This window comes from Piliocolobus tephrosceles, chromosome 14 (assembly GCF_002776525.5).
Source record: "Piliocolobus tephrosceles isolate RC106 chromosome 14, ASM277652v3, whole genome shotgun sequence".
In the NCBI taxonomy this organism is placed as follows: Eukaryota; Metazoa; Chordata; class Mammalia; order Primates; family Cercopithecidae; genus Piliocolobus; species Piliocolobus tephrosceles.
Window position 1 is genome coordinate 45,037,988 of NC_045447.1, and position 23,395 is coordinate 45,061,382.

Here is a 23,395-nt window from a genome sequence, read left to right on the forward strand (position 1 = left end):
TGGAAAAATGCAAAAAAGAAATGCAATTAGGTATCTAATTTTTTAAAAGGGTACTCCCGGAAGAAATTATCCTCAGGAAACTCCCTAATGAGAATGTCACCAGAGAGTTTAGTAGAGTGTTAACAGTGAGGTTGGAAAGCCAACTGTCCATAAAAAGTAACCATACCTGCTGCTATTTATACACCACATGGTCCCTGGAGTTAAAAGAACCACAGGTGTCAGTAGCATTGGCCATTTGCGTGGATGTGATGACATAGACCAGCTTTCCCTGGCCTCAATCTTTACAGCCAAGATTGGCCTACAGTCTCTCTGGGACTGTGCTTGATATCTATTATCCTGCCCACAGCCATGTCTTCACTCACCCTGTATGTAGAGAGGTCGATCCTCAGTGAGTTGTGTAGCTGGTCCAGCAGTTTTACAAATCTCTCTTTCTGAGGGTGAGAAACAAATAATGTGGAAGAAAAAGAGAACCTGTGTCTGAGTCCCCTAAACTACAACAGAAACAGAACCACCTCTGGATGAGTAGAAAGAGTTGGGAGGCATTGGGCTGGAGACACATCCCTGCCTATGGGAAGAACAATAAACAGTGTAATGAGATAGATAGTCCCTGTTCTATCTCTTTGCAGCTCTGTCCCAATCTGGGAAATCTCACACTGGCAAGGAAAAAGCCAAGTCCCTGGGAGGAGAAAAGGCTCCTTCTACCCAAGAGTCAATAGGGCACGACCAGTGCATCTCTATCTCCTTGGGACTGTAACTTATCTCAGTTAGATAAGAAGAAACTCCAAACACATTCTCTCTTGAGTCTGAGGTCTCCTGACTTATCTCGGGGTAGTGCGTAATAGTTATACAGCCACAGCCTAGCAGTGATGATGGGAGAGAGAAACTGATGCATTTGAAAGATAACAGGGCAGGCCTGAAGGGGTCTCTCTTTAAACCACATTCCACACACACTTCCCATAGTGTATACTTTTTAAATGTTAAAATATCTAACATATACTATTTTAATAGCTGATTTTCACAGAAAAAGTATCCTTAAACATGGAATCATATGCCTGCAGGATGTTGGCATCCCACTCCTAGAACTCATATATTGATTATATGAGTAGATATTGATTAAGTCAATACATAATGAGATGAGGCAAAATGGAACAAATATTTGACTGGCTTAATACATTACACATCTACAGAAAGACTCTATCAACAACAAAAAATTCATTAGTACCAAAAAATCAGGGCTCGCAGACTCAGTGAATTGGGGTGATATCAGTAACTTTATGCCCAAAATGGTCATTTTTGTGTTGGGTCAGAATGATTTTATCTAGTTTATACTGAATTAATGTCAGATGACATTTTGAGTAATGACTCAACTTCTCAGGTACCTTAACCCAGGAAGGGCACACCCTGGATAGGGAAAACAGTCCAGACACTAGAAAAGGGACAGGTTCAAGTGCACGTGCACACTGGCATTGTTGCTTAGACATCAGTCTCATATAAACTCAAGTAATATGAATCCGTCACAGACAGATTGAACAAGATTTTTAAAAGTCCATTTGTGGACCTGTAAGACTGAAGAATATGGAAGAATATGGTAACTCAACCAAGTTGCTGGCCCAGAGAGATTCTGGCCAAGCCCAGGTGGTACCACCCCCAACCACCTTCTCTTCTTTATCTGTGTCTGTGGAGAGGCTATTAGTATACTCTGCATACCCATAAGGAAACAAGGTTCATCTATCAAAATGGAAGCTACCTGAATTTTAAGCACATCAAGCAACTCTACAGGACCAGCCAAGAAAAATCAAACTTGGCCGAGTGCGGTGGATCAAGCCTGTAATCCCAGCACTTTGGGAGGCCAAGGTGGGTGGATCACAAGGTCAGAAGTTCGAGACCAGCCTGACCAACATGGTGAAATACCGTCTCTGCTGAAAAAAAAAAAAAAATTAGCCAGGTGTGGTGGCATGCGCCTGTAATTCCAGCTACTCAGGAGGCTGAGGCAGGAGAATTGCTTGAACCCAGGAGGTGGAGGTTACAGTGAGCCAAGATTGCGCCACTGCACTCCAGCCTGGGCAACAGAGCGAGACTCTGTCTCGAAAAGAAAAAAAGAAAATCAAACTTTATTAATTGGTAATCAATGCAGACATACGTGTTTACATGATACTTACCCCAAAGTTGGAGGCTGCGAAGCGATCAGAGGCAGAGACATTGGTAGAGGCAGTTGTGTGGGCATAGTAGGCATTGATGTTGGCCAGTAAGGTGCTCATCACTGCTGGCACACCAGGACACATGTACTTGGATGATAAACACGCAAAGTGCCTGAAAAACACAGCACCCTCAGCCTCAAAGACTCTTCAGGGCTTGCGGCAAAAGCCAAGCAGGAACTCATTAAAAGTTTATGGGCTAAGTGAAGCACAGTCAGGGCAATTGCTGCCCTCTGCTTACCTAGCGCTGCTTTCTGTGCACAGCTCTAGGGGCAGCATCACTGACAGAAAGGCTACTCTGCTTCTCATAGCAATCTGGAATTCCCATTTAAAGAGTCCTGATCGACTCCACACACAGCTGCTTTCCCTGCAGTTTAGTGTCCTCTTTGACCCCTAGGCCAGTCTAGGCCAGACCGGCTATCACAAACACATGTACATGAGCACACATATCCTGTCTGCTCAGGCCTGTGATGTCTAGGCAGATTTGTCCTTGCATACTCTCACATGCCTTTTTCCCTGCAGAGTTCCCTCAACTCTGAGGCAGTTACTGACAAAACATTCCCTTTTCTGTGAGTTACTGACAAAACATTCCCTTTCTACATATACCCTTCTTGCCTTGGGGTACAGAACTATCCCACCCAGCTCAGAGAGGAAAGGAAAGGAATCACTGCATGCTAACCCACTAAGGACCTGCCCACCATTGTCAGTGTGCCTTAGTTAGCCACCCCAGCGATTAGTAGCCACTTCCCAGCGCCCCAGCAGAGACTCACGTCATGGCCTGATATATGGACTCAATGCCATAACGCATGGCAAATTCATCCACAATTTCTTGGGCTGTCTCATCAAAGTACACCTTCCAGGCATCGTCTCCTCGAGCTTCAGGGATACGGACTCCTCCACTGCCCTGAATGTCTGTGAGGTAATGGAAAAGGTTCTGCAGAAGACAGAGCAGAGAAAGGGAATGGGTTAAATACATATGAAAAACAAAAACAAACTTGGTGGTAAAGCCCAGGAGAATGTGAATAAGGAAGGTTCCACAGAAATTCTGTTCTTCCAGTCATTGCTCAGTTCCTTCTATGGCCCCAATAGGCTGTTCTCACATTAGTGGAAGAGAATGCAGTCTGGGTTCAATCACTTGGGCTCTCCAGGGTAGCAGAGTGAGTCAAGGATAAAATTTAAAACAGGCCTCGGATCTCCAACCACCTAGCAATCCTACTTATGGCCAAAGGCCTCTCCCAGCACTGCTTTCTGATCCCCCACCTACCAAGGGCTGGCTCACCTCATGGAGACACGTATACTGCACATGGTATGGGGCTACTTTCTCCTCCCCCTTGATCTCCACACTGATTTGTAGTCGGATAGCCCCTGAGACGGCTGATTTGTCTGTCCTCTTCTCTAGGAAGGAAAGAAGACTGGAGATTGACACCAATGCAACTAGACAGCATAGATAGTTCCATTCTGGCTTAACCCAAGGAAAAGAAGGGGCCAAGCCAAGGACTCACTATATAGGGTGAATCATTCCAGTGACCATATATTCCACAAATACCCTTGAACTAGCTGGGTAGGAGAACAGGAGTGTGGAGGGGGGACAAAGGCACTAGTATGAAGATTAAAGGGCCTTCTGAAACCTAGAGAACATTCAGCCAGAGTGAGTTGCAGCCACTGCCACTCCTCTGTCCCCCATCCCTCCCCATAGTCAGTTCTTTGCAGGTAAGACGGGCTCTGTATAGAGATATGCTTTGGGGACAGATGGTGGTTTTGGTAGAAGGACTATTCCCAGGTCCCCTTCATGCTCTCCCTTCCAAGCAACTTTCTTGGGTCCAGTTTCCTCACCCAAATTGTACCAGACGTCCATCTCGCCACTTAGGGTCCGAACCTCAATGATGGTTTGGCCGAGGAAATCATCGGACTCTCGCTTTAGGCGTTGCTTTACTCTTGACTTGATGTCATCATCCTCATCCCACACACGCACCTTAATGCGGTCAGAGGAGTTGTGGCACTCACTGTGAGAGAATTAGGCAGGCTCTGTTAGGGGCAGACCCAGTAGCGCCAAATTCTGTTACTTCCTATTCCCTCCCAAAAGCTCTGACAGCTGCACTTGAGGCCCTGGAAGAGGAGAAGTCAGAGGACAGCAGTACTAAAGTTCCAAAAAAGTTGGGCTATCCCAGCAAATGACTCTTCATTCCTCAGCCTGGGTGGCTCTATCTACTACTGTACAGTTCTTATTGTCCTAGAACAAAGGGTAAGGGGTGGAGGGAAGAGTAATTCAGGTCAATTCTGACTTCCTATACAGCTAGCTGTATCAGCAACACCAAGAGGAAAATAGCTAGATATGCCACAGAGCTCCAGGAAGCAACTGCTAGCTCCATCCTCAGAGCCTAAGACATGAAGTCAGTAAAGGTGCTACACATGTCCATGGTAGGCCCATATAGTTATAACTGTTTAGCTTTCTATCTAACTCCCCCATCTGCCTAACTATGTGCTTGGTGAGCTTCTATATTATCCTATAATATCCCATTGAAATGTCATCAGGTTTGCTTTGGAGAAAGTTTTCCCAGGTCTTCTCTCATGCTGTCCTCTCCAACCGTTGCTTTCTGGGTTCTGTTGTTTCACCCAAAAGTTGTAACTGGCAAAATTTGCTGTTCCTTTCCCTATGTTCTTATGACATCTTTCCACATTCCATTATAATATTACAGTATAACCACCACTCTGTGGGAAGATAATAGACAAATCAACAATGAGCTTCTTGAAGCCAGGGATTGTTCTATTCATTTTTAGATACACTATTTTATGTATAGTGTCTTGTACAGAAAATGAGCTTAAAAAACTGTTTACTAAAAGTGGGCAAAAACGACCAAGAGCTAGTTGATTTTAAATTAGTCATAAGAAGAATTCAAGCAGGAACTATTCAGATTCTCAAACAGGTGCTTCTCCTAGTAGCTATTAATATTATCTCTGGATTAGAGATTAATTTTACTATATCCTAATCCTTTTTTTTTTTTTTTTTTTTTTTTGAGACGGAGTCTCACTCTGTCGCCAGGCTGGAGTGCAGTGGCGTGATCTTGGTGCACTGCAACATCCACCTCCCAGGTTCAGGGGATTCTCTTCCCTCAGCCTCCCGAGTAAGCTGGGACTATAGGTGCCTGCCACCATGCCCAGTTCATTTTTGTATTTTTAGTAGATATGGGATTTTGCCACATTAGCCAGTCTGGTCTGGAACTCCTGGCCTCAGATGATCCACCTGCCTCGGCCTCCCAAAGTGCTGGGATTACAGGTGTGAGCCACTGTGCTGGCCCTAATCCCTTTCTACCTGAATCTTCTGAGGAGCCAACAGAAGGAGGCCTCTACATAGCCAGCCTGCTTGGCTGATTCAAATCCAAAATCTGGACCCTAGGCCTTATTGGGGAGTGACAAAGCATGTCGATTCTCCAGATATTAGTTTGTCATTTTTCAATAACCATCCTCTACTGTCATAAGAAATAGTTTGTAAGAAAGTGAGATAATAAAAAAATCAGTGAGGGTAGAAGCTGAGGCAGGAAGAAACACTACCTTTATGGGAAACAGCAACTTCAGAACCCAGATTTCCACTTTCAAGCCAGAATTACCCAGTTTTAGGACAAGGACACTCCCTCCCCACTCTTGTATAACAGCCTTCCTTACGAGAGCCTAACCCTACTGTACCTTCCTAGGCAAGGGTAGAAGGTACAATAAGGCAGTCAGTCCCTGGTTCTGTCACTGAGCAGTAAAGTAGTAAAATCTTTCTACTGCTAGAAAAAGCAGGATGGGGTGCCCTAGGGCCCCTTTAATAGCCCTGGTGACGACAGGGCATGGGCATAGTAACCCTGACACAACAGGTCATGAGAAGAAAACCGGAGAAAGAATGGCTGATGCCTGAGCAAAGCATGTGAGAAATGGATTTTTCTCCCCTGCCTTTGCCCAGTCTTCAAGCTCAAGCCCAGAATGGCAGGATGTGATCCTGCTCCCCCAGTACACACAGTCCCAGGTAAGACAAAGCTCTCTGTGACTTACAAATGGAATTTTTCCTCCCAAACAGGATTCAAGTTTCCAAAAATGGTCTTGGTACGCTTCTTGGTTTTGCCGACTTGCACAGTCACGTAAGGGTCACTGGATCCTGTTTTATCCTTGGCTTGTAGGCCCTGGGCACACACCACTGCAACCCAAGCATGTACAGGAGGCTTCAGAGTCGGTCAGAAGTCCTCCACAGCACTACTCATATGCTCTCCATCTTAGAGCAGTCTATGCTCCTTGCACAGACACCGTAATCCCATTCCTCCATATTTATTCTTTGTCCTGGGCCACAAGCCTTTCCTTTAAAGCCCAAGCATCCCATCTCCCTACCCAACCCCTAACTGACCACTTGTCTCTACATTGGTCCTTATACCCTCTGATATATACACGCTTTAGCCCCACCCAGTTAGCAAACCACTGGTTGACTACTCCCTGGTCCCCTGCCCTTTCCCTTCCCCCTCCCCCCACCTCTTGTAATATCAAACTGTTAGCCAATCTACAGTGTTAGGTTGTTAGCAAATCCTTGTATTATGGTTCATGTTGTTTGCAGATAGTAGTCTTGCCTGTCCGGCACCAGGGTCTAGGTAAGGAGGAGTGAGGAATAATGAGGGCTTTCCTTCCCAGTGATTTCCTTTTTCTTTCTTCCCAATCCCTTGCTCCCTCATGCTCAGGATGCTTCTTCCCCAGGCTCCTCCCCATAGCCCAGGCCTTCCTGTCCCCTCAAACTGTGGCCTGCTCACCAGTAATGGTGATCTTGGCCGACCATTTGGAGGTGCCATCCAGTACACTCTGCTTCACTGTTTTCATCTGCTGCACATGGGCAGCTTTGCTCACTGTGAAGACGTCCCGGATGACTTCAAAGATCTCTGGCTTATTTCGCTCTCGGATCTTCATGCGGTCCTTCATGGCCATGATAATGTTCTGGGTCCGGTCCTCAGCTCCATGTTTACAGCTCTTTTCTGCAGCCCCTGAACGTGGCCAGGAACAGAAATTAGGATTAAGCAACAGGTCACCTACCAGACCAAGGGTTGAGCTGAGGAATGGGGCCCAGGAGAGGCTGCAGAGCAGTGGAGAAACTATGCAGCCAGCCTGGTTGCTACTTCTCAGCAATTAAGGCAAGGGCCCTCTGGAACCTGCACTGGCCACCTCTTCATGATGGGTTTTGGCCAAGTCATTACTAGCATTTGTCTTCAGGCAGTCTTTTCAGAGCCCATCTCTTCTGCTGACTCTGTCCTACCTGTCTCTTCATGTCTAACTTAGCCATGCCACTGGCACCAATTTGAGGCTCTTCAAAGGGCATTTTCTATGAATAATTTCTCAAGGCCTCTCCCTGGTCCCCTTTTATATGTCATAGCTATCCTTGGGATAATGAAGTACTTGTGGGTCTGTCTAGAGGTGACCTTCCCTTCTCCTAGCACAATCCTTAAAGCTTTCAGTGCTACAGCCTGACTTGTCGGGAATACCTGGGAGGTCTGGAGGGCAGGAAAATAGTTTCCACTTCCTTCACCCCTGCTTTTCCTGGGGTCCAGCCACAGTGAGTGCAAGCAAAGCAGGAGGGTAGCAAGGAGATATAAACTTTGACCCCTACCATTTTCTCTGACAAGAACTTGTTGCTTTTCCTGCTCCTATTCTCCCCACTCCATCATGGCAGGACAAGTCATATATTTAGCCAAGGCTGTGGGGGTCTGGCATACTCTCCTCTTGGACATCTATCAGATTCATTTGACACTTCTATTTCTGGCACTATTGTCTAAAAACAAGCAATGAATGCTGCCTTCCCTGAGTCCTAGATTCTAGGCTTCGGGAGGTTCCTCTGTGGGGCCTAGAGCCCCACAAAACTCTATTTCTTTCCTCTCATTAGTCTCAGATCCTGATGCTTTTGTCATTTGGACTATAAGGCTGCTATGCTGTATACACTGCAAAGCTCAGTCTCTGGGATCAACAGAATCTAGAAGAGATTCTAGCTACATTAGAAGGCCACAGAAAGCTCAAAGAATTTTTCCTAAAGGTGCTTAAGAAGGTAGTGTAAGACCTGTTATTTGGAAAGGCAAGGCTCCTTGATTCAGAATCCTACTTTCTCTGAAATGGATAGGGTTTCAGAATCAGGTGGACTGGGGGAATGAAATGGATAGGGTTTCAGAATCAGATGGACTGGGGGAATGATTGGTTCAGCCATCCCAGCTCTTTGCCACAGACTATTTTGGAGAGCCCCTGCAGAGCCCCTACTGTCCCACTCCCTGCCCCTCACCCCACAGGGCACTCACGCTGCAGGCAGTCAGCATTGAGCAGGTCCTGGCACTTCTCGTGGCACTTGACTCCACATTCACTGCAGCGCATGCCCTGCCGGGCAATGCCCCAGAGCAGGCCTTCACACTCATAGCAGTAGGTTGGGGTAGTGGCTGTCCAGACCTCAAAGTTGTGAGGAGTGGTGCACGAAATGGGGTAGATTAAGGCCTGCAGGGTTTTCTTATACACGTGGGATTTCTGAAAGATACATACCCCATCCCATGATTTTTGTTTTTTGTTTGCTTTGAGACAGAGTCTTGCTCTGTTGCCCAGGCTGGAGTGCAGTGCTGCGATCTCAGCTCACTGCAACCTCCACCTCCCAGGTTCAAGCAATTCTCATGCCTCAGCCCCCGAGTAGCTGGGATTACATGCACATGCTACCACGCCTGGCTAATTTTTGTATTTTTAGTAGAGACGGGGTTTCACCATGTTGGTCAGGCTTGTCGAACTCCTGACCTCAAGTGATCCACCTGCCTTGGTCTCCCAAAGTGCTGGGATCACAGGCGTAAGCCACCATGCCTGGTCCCCATGACTTTTGGATTCTGCAGGGAGAAACCGGAACTGAGACCCTGTGGGACAATCAGGACCTTGATTTCGTGTCTCCTCTGGCAATGAAGAAGATGCTCTATCCTGGCCCAGCCCATAGCCCAGCCTAGCAGAATGAGGCCCACAATATAGTGTGCTCCTGGTTGTCCAACACAGGTTGGACCTGATGCTGGATCTGAGCCTTGTTCCAGCATTTACACTTTCTAAGAAAACAGAAGGTACTTGGTCCATCATAAAACCCTGAGTTCAGTGGTCACACCCTTCAACATGAGACTTGGGCTTACTCTCTGATCTAGACTCGCTTAGAGCCTTACCCACTGTGGAAAACTAACACCTGATGCTATCTGTCTTCTTCATCAGCAATGTGTGCCCAGCACTCTTGAATTCCCAGAATTCCCAGTTATTAATTGCATGGCTACAGAGATGATCACCAGTCCTGAGGCCAGTGGACTTATGAAAGCACATGGGTCACTTACCAGCTCTTCGTCCTTAAGAGAAGTGCGTGTAGCCATTGCAGAAGTGATTCCTGCCTTCCGAGACTGGACCAGTGACTGTGAGGGAAGATCTGCTGTTAGCCCTGACCACCACCAAGGGCTGGCAAAGTCCTGGGAAGGGAGCTTCAGTGACCAAGGCCACTTGACTATAGCTTACTACAGTACTTTCTATTTTTATTGTCACTCACAGCAATGGCCTTAACAGGTGACAAGTGTCCCAGGTTAAGATGCAAAACCCAAGGCCCTCAGGGCTTCTCTATGTTACAACAGCACTTTCTTCAGGGTATCTATCATCCAAAGAGTTTCTTTTTCCCTCACTCTTCTTAGTGTCCTACCCCACAGAAACTCCTTGTTTATGGGAAGGAAAAGGAAAATGAAAAGCTTAGAACTATAGTAGAAAAGAGGTAATTAATAATAACAGAGACACACAACTCTGTCAGAGTCACATTCAAGAGCCATCATGGAGAAAAATGATTCCATGGTAACCTCTATACCTTGGCACCTCCCCAAGCCCACATAATCCCTTGGTGGCTGCAGAGGCCAGCAGGTCTACATGTAGGGCACTTGGCAAGTGAAAGGGGCATTGAAGCCTCAGTCAAATCAAGCAGGACAGGGAGTTAAGTCTGAGAGCTGGGGTTACCTTGCTAGCCACGCTCTTGCACAGGGGGCCCCATGTATCTGCCAAGCCCAAGCTTTAGGGGCAGCCCCTGGAGAGGCACATGGATTCCTAAAGGCAGAGGACACTGAGAAGACAGAAGTCATAATATCAGCCTGAGCAGGAGGAACAGCTGGAAAGGGCCCAAGTGATTTGGGATGCGGACTTTTTTTGTTTGTTTTGAGACGGAGTCTTGCACTGTCATCCAGGCTGGAGTACAGTGGTGTGATCTCAGCTCATTGCAACCTCCGCCTCCCAAGTTCAAGGGATTCTCCTGCCTCAGCCTCACGAGTAGCTGAGATTACAGGCACCCGCCACCACTGCCAGCTAATTTTTTTGTATTTTTAGTACAGACAGGGTTTCACTATGTTGGTCAGGCTGGTCTTGAACTCCTGACCTCATGATCCACCCGCCTCAGCCTTCCAAAGTGTTGGGATTACAGGCGTGAGCTACTGCACCCGGCCAGGGATGCAGACTTTTAAAGAGGATGGGAAAGGGCTCTGGAGACACTCACCATAGCCTGTGTAGAGGACAGCAGAGAAAGGAACAACATGATGTTAAAGACCCGAAAAGGCATGAAAACTTTCAGAGGCAACTGAGAGGTTCTTCCCTATAGTGCACATCATTTCCCAATCCACTCTGCTTCTGTCCACTAAAAACCGTCTTCAACCCAGACCACCGGCTAGGACCCAAAGCCTAGAGTACCTACTCTAAGGAATATTATGCCATAAAGCCAAAGATAGGGCAAAAGACAGAGAGGGAGAGCAAGAAATAAACTGGATACTTGCTTGTGAGCAAAGAGTGAGAAAGGACGAGGAAAAAAAGTAGGAAGAAAAGGAAGAGAAAAAAGAGGAGATGAGAGACATTAAGGAAAGGAAAATGGTATTGAAGAAGAGATGGCATGAGAATTTATCTTCAACCAGCTAGATGAAGAGCTGGTAGAAGAAGAGGTACATTAGAAAGGAGGAGTCAGGCATGGTGGTTCATGCCTGTAATCCCAACACTTTGGGAAGCTGAGGCAGGAGGATCACTTGAGCCTGGGAGTTTGAGGCCAGCCTGGGCAACACAGTGGGATGCTGTCGAAAGAAAGGAAGGAAGGAAAGAAGGAAGGAAGGAAGGAAAGAAGGGAGGGAGGGAGGGAGGGAGGGAGGAAGGGAGAGAGAGGGAGAGAGAGAAAGGAGAAGATGAACAAATAGTAAGAAATAATGGGCCGGGCACGGTGGCTCAAGCCTGTAATCCCAGCACTTTGGGAGACCGAGACGGGCGGATCACGAGGTCAGGAGATCGAGACCATCCTGGCTAACACGGTGAAACCCCGTCTCTACTAAAAAATACAAAAAACTAGCCGGGCGAGGTGGCGGGCGCCTGTAGTCCCAGCTACTCGGGAGGCTGAGGCAGGAGAATGGTGTGAACCCAGGAGGCGGAGCTTGCAGTGAGCCAGGATCCGGCCACTACACTCCAGCCTGGGTGACAGAGCGAGACTCCGTCTCAAAAAAAAAAAGAAATAATGGAAGGGAAGAAAAATGATAAAGAGAAAATCGCAGATGATACTTTCATTCAGTCAACTAAGGAGGGAGAAACTAGTGGAGCAGGAAATGGGGAAGAGGGAAGAGGAGTGGATAGGAAAAACAATAGATAGAATAGAGAGCAAAAAGGAAAAACAGAAACAGAAAATGGTAATAAGGGAAAAGAGTTCATGTTTAACTGAACCCTTACACCCTATTTCTGGCTTTAGAGGTCTGAGAGAGCCTGGACCTCACTTCACCCCCAAATACCCACAAGGCTACAGAAAATTCCTTGGGCTGTTTGTGCCTCACAAGGTATGACCCAGAATGGGGCTTCTGGTCATCCTGGGAAGATGGGATGGAGGCCCTGGGATCAGCTTTAACTCTTAAGACTGTTTCAATTCAATTGCACAAATTTTTATCATTGCCTCTCAGCGCCTGACACTAGGTTACAGAGATAGTCTCGAAAGCCTATGTCTTGAGAAGAACTTTTGCTTGACTTCCAAGAAGGCATCAAGCTCCAGTCATGCTCATCCCATACCAAGCTTAATTATCTAGGTCAAGGGCTGGAGGCAGTTTCCATTACAGGTCATTAAAGAAGGCTGTAGAGATACCTGTAAGAGCTAGATGCCTACAGGAAGACACAAAATCCTAACTTTGAGAGCCCAAGCCACAAATATTCCAGATAGGAGCTTGAGCTAATAAATTCAGGACTCTGACTAGGGAGTGAGGTAGAACACAGTCCCTGTGAAGCCATTGCTAAGTCTCAGAAGGCTTTAAATGGTTGGTCATCAGACCAATTTGAGTCATTAAATGGACGACTTCCAATCCTGACAGCTTGTCAAGGCCCAATGGGGGATACCCGAAGGCTACTGCCTATGCCTGCACAAGAGTCTTCACTCACCAGATCACTGACAAGTGGCAGTGGCTTCTTTCTGCGTAAATCTGGCATGCTGTCAATGCCATAGAGCCCTCCAGCTGGCCTGAGGAGAGAAGGAAATATGTCAGGACCTTCAGTCTTGCTTTGAGTTAACTGGTGTTCAGTGTTCCATTCACCTTGCTCTCCCTCTCCCCAGAGGAAGATGAACTGACCTCTATCATGTGCCTTTGAGACAGGAAGGGAAGACAGAAAGTCAGGGAAATAAAGCCATGGAAGAGTGAGCAACAGAACCTGTTCTCACAGTACCCCTCAGTGTCTTTTACAGTTTCAGCTGAGGACTGAGCCTTTTATCCCACAGTGATAGTTCAAGGCATTTCGGTTTATTTGAAGGCACTTTTGTGCTCCATAAGGCAAGGTAGTAATTGGCACTCAAGAGGGCTTCTCCCCAAACTCAAGGCAAAGACACTGCTCCTCAAAGATAAGTCTTGCCAAGCCTGTGCTAGAACAGAATCCACAGGGTGGCTCTATGACAACAGTCTAGGTGAGTAAGACTACCAGATAATGGCACATAGAAGGACACCATCTCCATTCAAGAGTATAAGAGTCACCAGTTCTGTCTACCTAGGCCTCCTGAAGAAAAGCCTTCTCCATGGAGAAAGGAGCCCTCATAATCAAGTGGAAGCAGGGGAGGTGGTATGGGAGACTTCCAAAAGACCATTTAAGGGAAGAAAAACAAAACAAAACACATTTAGGAAGGAAACAGCAAAGGGACTCTATAAGTGTGGCCTAGCCCTATGGACACATCAATAGAGCCTGGGGAAAAATTACAGCTACAGCAGCTGAACATTTCTAAAACTTTTATACCTTTTCTATACTGATTAATTTTATTGTTCTTTTATCACAATATGCAATAAAAACAGAAAACGTACCCAAAAGAAATTACACTGAGATAACCTGGATTTCAACTCCAGTTCTTCTATTAATGTACTATGTCTTCTCCCAAAATTCCTTCTTCACTTTAGGCCTTCTTGATACTTCTATAAAATGAGATGGATGAGCAACAAAAAACTCTCTGGCCTTAATGAAAAGAACTCATATACCTGGTTTTAATGAGAGGAAAGAGGTTGGGAAAGTTGGCTAGCTGGGCTGTATACCACGGCTGGTCTAAAGACAGAAATATTCCAACAGAAAAGGTAGGTACTTGTAGCTATCTAGGCAAAGAATGGAACCACAAATTGGGTCAAGTCCAGAAGTTGAAACAGGCCATTCAATATGCTGATTTCTAATAAACTAGCTCCCTGAACATAGGCAGTGAGCTTTGTTTTTTTTTTTTTTGACACGGAGTCTCGCTCTGTCACCCAGACTGGAGTGCAGTGGCCGGAGCTCAGCTCACTGCAAGCTCCGCCTCCCGGGTTTATGCCATTCTCCTGCCTCAGCCTCCCGAGTAGCTGGGACCACAGACGCCCGCCACTTCGCCTGGCTAGTTTTTTGTATTTTTTTAGTAGAGACGAGGTTTCACCGTGTTAGCCAGGATGGTCTCGATCTCCCGACCTCGTGATCCGCCCATCTCGGCCTCCCAAAGTGCTGGGATTACAGGCTTGAGCCACCGCGCCCGGCCATGAGCTTTGTTTTTAATGAGATTACCAGACCGAGGGAAGTTCTATACTTAGGACAGCTTCTAAGGACTAAGGTGAAACAAAAGGAAGAAAGACAGTAGGGAATTATTTAGAAAACTACTGCATGGCTACATTTAAAAATAGTCTGGATATGTCCCATTGATATGTATGTAGTTTACAATTATTAGAAGGAAAAAAAACTAAAGATCATTGAAGCAACTGGTGCTACAACTTTGTAGCTAATTCCAGAAACTACAATATGAATCTCTTAAGCCAATACATTCTTTTAAACATAAACAATCTTTCAATAAAAGAAGGCAGTAGCTCATTCAATGATTCATCCTTGATTAAAAGAAGACAAACTAAGATTTTTGGGGGGCGGAGCAAGATGGCCGAATAGGAACAGCTCCAGTCTCCAACTCCCGGTGCAAGCGACACAGAAGACCGGCGATTTCTGCATTTTCAACCGAGGTACTGGGGTCATCTCACTGGGGAGTGCCGGACAATCGGTGCTGGTCAGCTGCTGCAGCCCGAGCAGCGAGAGCTGAAGCAGGGGGAGGCATTGACTCACCTGGGAAGTGCAAGGGGGAAGGGAATCCCTTTTCCTAGCCAGGCGAACTGAGACACACAACACCTGGAAAAGCGGGTAATTCCCACCCCAATACTGCGCTTTAAACAAACGGGCACACTAGGAGACTATACCCACACCTGGCCAGGAGGGTCCCACAGCCACGGAGCCTCCCTCATTGCTAGCACAGCAGTCTGCGATCTAACCACAAGGCAGCAGCCAGGCTGGGGGAGGGGTGCCCGCCATTGCTGAGGCTTAAGTAGGTAAACAAAGCCCTGGGAAGCTCAAACTGGGTGGAGCTCACAGTAGCTCAAGGAAGCCTGCCTGTCTCTGTAGACTCCACCTCTGGGGACAGGGCACAGCTAAAAAACAACAGGGAAAGCAGCAGAGGCCTGTGCAGACCCGAACGACTCTGTCTGACAGCTTTGAAGAGAGCAGTGGATCTCCCAACACGGAGGTTGAGATCTGAGAAGGGACAGACTGCCTGCTCAAGTGGGTCCCTGACCCCTGAGTAGCCTAACTGGGAGACATCCCCCACTAGGGGCAGTCTGACACCCCACACCTCACAGGGTGGAGTACACCCCTGAGAGGAAGCTTACAAAGTAAGAATCAGACAGGTACACTCGCTGTTCAGCAATATTCTATCTTCTGCAACCTCTGCTGCTGATACCCAGGCAAACAGGGTCTGGAGTGGACCTCAAGCAATCTCCAACAGACCTACAGCTGAGGGTCCTGACTATTAGAAGGAAAACTACCAAACAGGAAGAACACCTATACCAAAACCCCATCAGTACGTCACCATCATCAAAGACCAGAAGCAGATAAAACCACAAAGATGGGGAAGAAGCAGGGCAGAAAAGCTGGAAATTCAAAAAATAAGAGCGCATCTCTCCCTGCAAAGGAGCGCAGCTCATCACCAGCAGTGGATCAAAGCTGGTCAGAGAATGACTTTGACGAGATGAGAGAAGAAGGCTTCAGTCCATCAAACCTCTCAGAGCTAAAGGAGGAATTACGTACCCAGTGCAAAGAAACTAAAAATCTTGAAAAAAGAGTGGAAGAATTGATAGCTAGAATAATTAATGCAGAGAAGGTCATAAAGGAAATGACAGAGATGAAAACCATGACACGAGAAATACGTGACAAATGCACAAGCTTCAGTAACCGACTCGATCAACTGGAAGAAAGAGTATCAGCGATGGAGGATCAAATGAATGAAATGAAGCGAGAAGAGAAACCAAAAGAAAAAAGAAGAAAAAGAAATGAACAAAGCCTGCAAGAAGTATGGGATTATGTAAAAAGACCAAATCTACGTCTGATTGGGGGGCCTGAAAGTGAGGGGGAAAATGGAACCAAGTTGGAAAACACTCTTCAGGATATCATCCAGGAGAACTTCCCCAACCTAGTAGGGCAGGCCAACATTCAAATTCAGGAAATACAGAGAACGCCACAAAGATACTCCTCCAGAAGAGCAACTCCAAGACACATAATTGCCAGATTCACTAAAGTTGAAATGAAGGAAAAAATCTTAAGGGCAGCCAGAGAGAAAGGTCGAGTTACCCACAAAGGGAAGCCCATCAGACTAACAGCAGACCTCTCGGCAGAAACTCTACAAGCCAGAAGAGAGTGGGGGCCAATATTCAACATTCTTAAAGAAAAGAATTTTAAACCCATAATTTTATATCCAGCCAAACTAAGTTTCATAAGTGAAGGAGAAATAAAATCCTTTACAGATAAGCAAATGCTTAGAGATTTTGTCACCACCAGGCCTGCCTTACAAGAGACCCTGAAGGAAGCCCTAAACATGGAAAGGAACAACCGGTACCAGCCATTGCAAAAACAAGCCAAAATGTAAAGAACATCGAGGCTAGGAAGAAACTGCATCAACTAACGAGCAAAATAACCAGTTAATACCATAATGGCAGGATCAAGTTCACACATAACAATATTAACCTTAAATGTTAATGGACTAAATGCTCCAATTAAAAGACACAGACTGGCAAACTGGATAAAGAGTCAAGACCCATCAGTCTGCTGTATTCGGGAGACCCATCTCACATGCAGAGACATACATAGGCTCAAAATAAAGGGATGGAGGAAGATCTACCAAGCAAATGGAGAACAAAAAAAAAGCAGGGGTTGCAATCCTAGTCTCTGATAAAATAGACTTTAAACCATCAAAGATCAAAAGAGACAAAGAAGGCCATTACATAATGGTAAAGGGATCAATTCAACAGGAAGAGCTAACTATCCTAAATATATATGCACCCAATACAGGAGCACCCAAATTCATAAAGCAAGTCCTTAGAGACTTACAAAGAGACTTAGACTCCCATACAATAATAATGGGAGACTTCAACACTCCACTGTCAACATTAGACAGATCAACGAGACAGAAAGTTAACAAGGATATCTAGGAATTGAACTCATCTCTGCACCAAGTGGACCTAATAGACATCTATAGAACTCTCCACCCCAAATCAACAGAATATACATTCTTCTCAGCACCACATCACACTTATTCCAAAATTGACCACATAATTGGAAGTAAAGCACTCCTTAGCAAATGTAAAAGAACAGAAATTATAACAAACTGTCTCTCAGACCACAGTGCAATAAAACTAGAACTCAGGACTAAGAAACTCAATCAAAACCGCTCAACTACATGGAAACTGAATAACCTGCTCCTGAATGACTACTGGGTACATAACGAAATGAAGGCAGAAATAAAGATGTTCTTTGAAACCAATGAGAACAAAGATACAACATACCAGAATTTCTGGGACACATTTAAAGCAGTGTGTAGAGGGAAATTTATAGCACTAAATGCCCACAAGAGAAAGCTGGAAAGATCTAAAATTGACACTCTAACATCACAATTAAAAGAACTGAAGAAGCAAGAGCAAACACATTCAAAAGCTAGCAGAAGGCAAGAAATAACTAAGATCAGAGCAGAACTGAAGGAGATAGAGACACAAAAAACCCTCCAAAAAATCAATGAATCCAGGAGTTGGTTTTTTGAAAAAATCAACAAAATTGACAGACCGCTAGCAAGACTAATAAAGAAGCAAAGAGAGAAGAATCAAATAGACGCAATTAAAAATGATAAAGGGGATATCACCACCGACCCCACAGAAATACAAACTACCATCAGAGAATACTATAAACATCTCTACGCAAATAAACTAGAAAATCTAGAAGAAATGGATAATTTCCTGGACACTTACACTCTTCCAAGACTAAACCAGGAAGAAGTTGAATCCCTGAATAGACCAATAACAGGCTCTGAAATTGAGGCAATAATTAATAGCCTACCAACCAAAAAAAGTCCAGGACCAGATGGATTCACAGCTGAATTCTACCAGAGGTACTAAGAGGAGCTGGTACCTTTCCTTCTGAAACTATTCAAATCAATTGAAAAAGAGGGAATCCTCCCTAACTCATTTTATGAGGCCAACATCATCCTGATACCAAAGCCTGGCAGAGATACAACAAAAAAAGAAAATTTTAGACCAATATCCCTGATGAACATCGATGCAAAAATCCTCAATAAAATACTGGCAAAACGGATTCAGCAGCACATCAAAAAGCTTATCCACCATGATCAAGTGGGCTTCATCCCTGGGATGCAAGGCTGGTTCAACATTCGCAAATCAATCAACATAATCCAGCATATAAACAGAACCAAAGACAAGAACCACATGATTATCTCAATAGATGCAGAAAAGGCCTTTGACAAAATTCAACAGCCCTTCATGCTAAAAATGCTCAATAAATTCGGTATTGATGGAACGTACCTCAAAATAATAAGAGCTATTTATGACAAACCCACAGCCAATATCATACTGAATGGGCAAAAACTGGAAAAATTCCCTTTGAAAACTGGCACAAGACAGGGATGCCCTCTCTCACCACTTCTATTCAACATAGTGTTGGAAGTTCTGGCTAGGGCAATCAGGCAAGAGAAAGAAATAAAGGGTATCCAGTTAGGAAAAGAAGAAGTCAAATTGTCCCTGTTTGCAGATGACATGATTGTATATTTAGAAAACCCCATTGTCTCAGCCCAAAATCTCCTTAAGCTGATAAGAAACTTCAGCAAAGTCTCAGGATACAAAATTAATGTGCAAAAATCACAAGCATTCTTATACACCAGTAACAGACAAGCAGAGAGCCAAATCATGATTGAACTTCCATTCACAATTGCTTCAAAGAGAATAAAATACCTAGGAATCCAACTTACAAGGGATGTAAAGGACCTCTTCAAGGAGAACTACAAACCACTGCTCAGTGAAATAAAAGAGGACACTAACAAATGGAAGAACATACCATGCTCATGGATAGGAAGAATCAATATCGTGAAAATGGCCATACTGCCCAAAGTTATTTATAGATTCAATGCCATCCCCATCAAGCTACCAATGAGTTTCTTCACAGAATTGGAAAAAATGGCTTTAAAGTTCATATGGAACCAAAAAAGAGCCCACATTGCCAAGACAATCCAAAGTCAAAAGAACAAAGCTGGAGGCATCACACTACCTGACTTCAAACTATACTACAAGGCTACAGTAACCAAAAACAGCTTGGTACTGGTACCAAAACAGAGACATAGACCAATGGAACAGAACAGAGTCCTCAGAAATAATACCACACATCTACAGCCATCTGATCTTTGACAAACCTGAGAGAAACAAGAAATGTGGAATGGACTCCCTATTTAATAAATGGTGCTGGGAAAATTGGCTAGCCATAAGTAGAAAGCTGAAACTGGATCCTTTCCTTACTCCTTATACAAAAATTAATTCAAGATGGATTAGAGACTTAAATGTTAGACCTAATACCATAAAAACCCTAGAAGAAAACCTAGGTGGTACCATTCAGGACATAGGCATGGGCAAGGACTTCATGTCTAAAACACCAAAAGCAACGGTAGCAAAAGCCAAAATTGACAAATGGGATATGATTAAACTAAAGAGCTTCTGCACAGCAAAAGAAACTACCATCAGAGTGAACAGGCAACCTACAGAATGGGAGAAAATTTTTGCAATCTACTCATCTGACAAAGGGCTAATATCCAGAACCTACAAAGAACTCAAAGAAATTTACAAGAAAAAAACAAACAACCCCATCAAAAAGTGGGCAAAGGATATGAACAGACATTTCTCAAAAGAAGACATTCATACAGCCAACAGACACATGAAAAAATGCTCATCATCACTGGCCATCAGAGAAATGCAAATCAAAACCACAATGAGATGCCATCTCACACCAGTTAGAATGGCAATCATTCAAAAGTCAGGAAACAACAGGTGCTGGAGAGGATGTGGAGAAATAGGAACACTTTTACACTGTTGGTGGGATTGTAAACTAGTTCAACCATTATGGAAAATAGTATGGCGATTCCTCAAGGATCTAGATCTAGATGTACCATATGACCCAGCCATCCCACTACTGGGTATATACCCAAAGGATTATAAATCATGCTGCTATAAAGACACGTGCACACGTATGTTTACTGCGGCACTATTCACAATAGCAAAGACTTGGAATCAACCCAAATGTCCATCTGTGACAGACTGGATTAAGAAAATGTGGCACATATACACCATGGAATACTATGCAGCCATAAAAAACGATGAGTTTGCGTCCTTTGTAGGGACATGGATACAGCTGGAAACCATCATTCTTAGCAAACTATCACAAGAAGAGAAAACCAAACACCGCATGTTCTCACTCATAGGTGGGAACTGAACAATGAGCTCACTTGGACTCGGGAAGGGGAACATCACACACTGGGGCCTATCATGGGGCGGAGGGGGGAGGGATTGCATTGGGAGTTAAACCTGATATAAATGACGAATTGATGGGTGCTGATGAGTAGATGGGTGCAGCACACCAACATGGCACAAGTATACATATGTGACAAACCTGCACGTTATGCACATGTACCCTAGAACTTATAGTATAATAATAGAAAAATATATATATAAAAAAAAAAAAAACAAAAAAAAAAAAAAAAAAAAACAGATGCTGACAAAACTGCAGAGAAAAGAGAACACTTATACACTGTTGGTAGGAGTGTAAAATTAGTTCAACCATTGTGGAAAGCAGTGTGGCGATTCCTCAAAAAACTAAAACAGAACCACCATTCAACTCAGCAATCCCATTATTGGGTATATACCAGAAGGAATATAAAGTGTTCTACCATAAAGACAGATGGATGAGTATGTTCACTGCAGCATTATTCACAATAGCAAAGACATGGAATCAAGCTAAATGCCCATCAACGGCAGACTGCATAAAGAAAATATGGTATATACACACCACAGAATACTATGCAGCCATAAAAAAGAACGAGATCATGTCCTTTGCAGGAACATGGCTGGAGCTGGAGGCCACTATTCTCGGCAAACTAATGCAGGAACAGAAAACCAAACACTGCATGCTCTTTCTTGTAAGTGGGAGCTAAATCATGAGAACACATGGACACAAAGAGGGTGACAACAGACACAGGTCTACTTGAGGGTGAAGGGTAGGAGGAGGGAGAGGAGCAGAAAAAATAACTATTATTATAGTACTTGGGTGATGAAATAATCTGTACAACAAATCCCTGTGACACGAGTTTAACTATATAACAAATGTGCACATGTACCCCTGATCCTAAAACAAAAGTTAAAAAAAAAATTTTTTTTTAAAAGACAACAAATTGCAAGGGAAAGGAGCATGTAAAAATGTAGTAGATCATCTACCTGATCTTTCTTCTTCCCTGGCCACAAGAGGAAGCAACTACTGAAAATTCTGATGTCAGAAGCCTTTGTAGGAAAAAGGGAAAAGGAAGGTACAGATAAGTAATTGGTGATATTTGTGGGAAGGAGTGGGGAATGGGAAGGTACTTGAACTCTCTTCTTTCTTTAATTAAACACATTGAGCAGCTTAAAATGACTTAAAATGACAATCACATAGGTCTGAAACTCCCAAACAAGAAGCACAGACAGAACATACAGAGCTCAGAAAGGGATGTTACTTATGTCCTGACTACAGTGGAATGGAATAAGTAGATGACTCACAACAGCTGGAACAGGACCAAGCCTAGGGAGTAACTTAATCAGCCACACCATCAACAATGGAATGGACTGAATGAATAATGTCTAGTATCTGATAGCACAGCAGGGTGACTACAGTCAACAACAATTTATTGTACATTTTAAAATAACAGAGTATAAGTGGATTGTAACACAAAGAAAGGATAACTGCTTGAAGTGATGGATACCCCATTTACCCTGATGTGAGTATTACACATTGTATGCCTGTATCAAAATATCTAATGTAACTCATAAGTAGACACACACACATAGACTACGCACCCACGAAAATTAAAAAACAAAAGAAATGAAAAGAACATGTTTCCAAATGTAGATATTTTTCTAATTTCCTCTTTGCTCTACCTAAAGAGTATATCACCACTATGAAAAGATGGACCAGAAGTTATAGAGGCAAGGATGAGAAAGCCCCAAAGCTCCCTCCCCTGCCCCAGCGTAACCATTCTGCAAAGATCCCTCTTCTGCGTCCGAGGAATCCGTCAGCAGAGTTCTCTCCTCTGCCTCAGAGAAGCAACCAACCTATAGTGGAACCTTTTCCTTCCCCAGGATGCAGCTTATGAAGCTCTTTCCCCTGCTTCTCAGGGGAAAGGGTAAAAGCGTCAAGAGATACTGAATACAATCCACAGAAATCTTGCAGGGAATCACTTACCCTTCTGGGAGCCACTGAGGCAGAGAGGGGTCACCATCATCTGGAATCTTTAAAAAGAGATAGGAAACAAGTTAGATCCTGGGAAAGATGGGAGATTGCCTGTAACCCAAGCAGCGAGCAGTAGAATACAAGCCCAGAGCAGTGTAAGTCACATTCACCATGTGGTGACAGCCTATCTGACATCTAAGCCAATGTCCTGATCAGCCAGGGCAACAAGCAGGCTGCCGAAATGAGTGGTATACCTGTCTCCTTGGTGAATAGGACACAAGGGAGCTTTGGCTCACTGAGGTCCCAGGGCTAAAGTCTACTGGAATGGTAGAACTCATATCACTCTTATATGAGCCATTGGTATAGACAGTAGTAAACCAAGCACAGGAGAAGGGCCTATGTAGGCTTCCAGGCCTCACTAAAGCAAAACAACACCTTCATATACAGTCCGGTCTTCTTCCAGCTATGTTCCTAAACTCCCTTAATGTCCCAGAGTCAGACCTGGTCTCTCTGGATTCCTATCTCATTTTGTGGTTGGATTTAGTTTGGGTGCCTTGAACCCCTGACTCACTGACACTGAGTATATTCTCTCCATTTAATAAATTCTATATAACAACAGAACCCAGGGTAGACACTTGGATTATCATTCTAGTTAATTCTATAGGCCCTAGAATGAGAAGTCAAAACTTGAGGCACCAAATAATTCAAGGAAGGGAACAGTTCAAAAATCACCTTTTAAAGGTTTCTGTACCAAAAGAAAACAAAATAAACAAAAGCAAATCCTTCAAGCGGCATGCAGAGAGTTCCAAAGCTGCCACAGTGCTCCAGAGATCCAATAGCACATGCTTTTTTCAGGCTAACAGGTCTGGGGCTTCCTGCTCCTCCTTGTT

At 44.5% G+C, this 23,395-nt stretch overlaps 1 protein-coding gene across 4 annotated transcripts in view; it reads right to left on the minus strand.

Moving 5' to 3' along the window:
• UNC13B (unc-13 homolog B) overlaps nt 1-23,395 on the minus strand; it is a 247,593-nt gene that overhangs the window by 20,407 nt on the left and 203,791 nt on the right. For all 4 annotated transcript variants that reach the window (XM_023203253.2, XM_031933996.1, XM_023203254.2 and 1 more), the window contains 11 exons: nt 22,518-22,564; nt 12,615-12,693; nt 9,533-9,607; nt 8,489-8,708; nt 6,965-7,192; nt 6,225-6,366; nt 4,029-4,198; nt 3,475-3,590; nt 2,966-3,129; nt 2,160-2,310; nt 363-431 (listed from right to left, as the gene is read on the minus strand). In XM_023203253.2, coding sequence (XP_023059021.1) covers nt 363-431; nt 2,160-2,310; nt 2,966-3,129; nt 3,475-3,590; nt 4,029-4,198; nt 6,225-6,366; nt 6,965-7,192; nt 8,489-8,708; nt 9,533-9,607; nt 12,615-12,693; nt 22,518-22,564 — 1,461 coding nt within the window. The remainder of the gene's footprint in view (nt 1-362; nt 432-2,159; nt 2,311-2,965; nt 3,130-3,474; nt 3,591-4,028; nt 4,199-6,224; nt 6,367-6,964; nt 7,193-8,488; nt 8,709-9,532; nt 9,608-12,614; nt 12,694-22,517; nt 22,565-23,395) is intronic.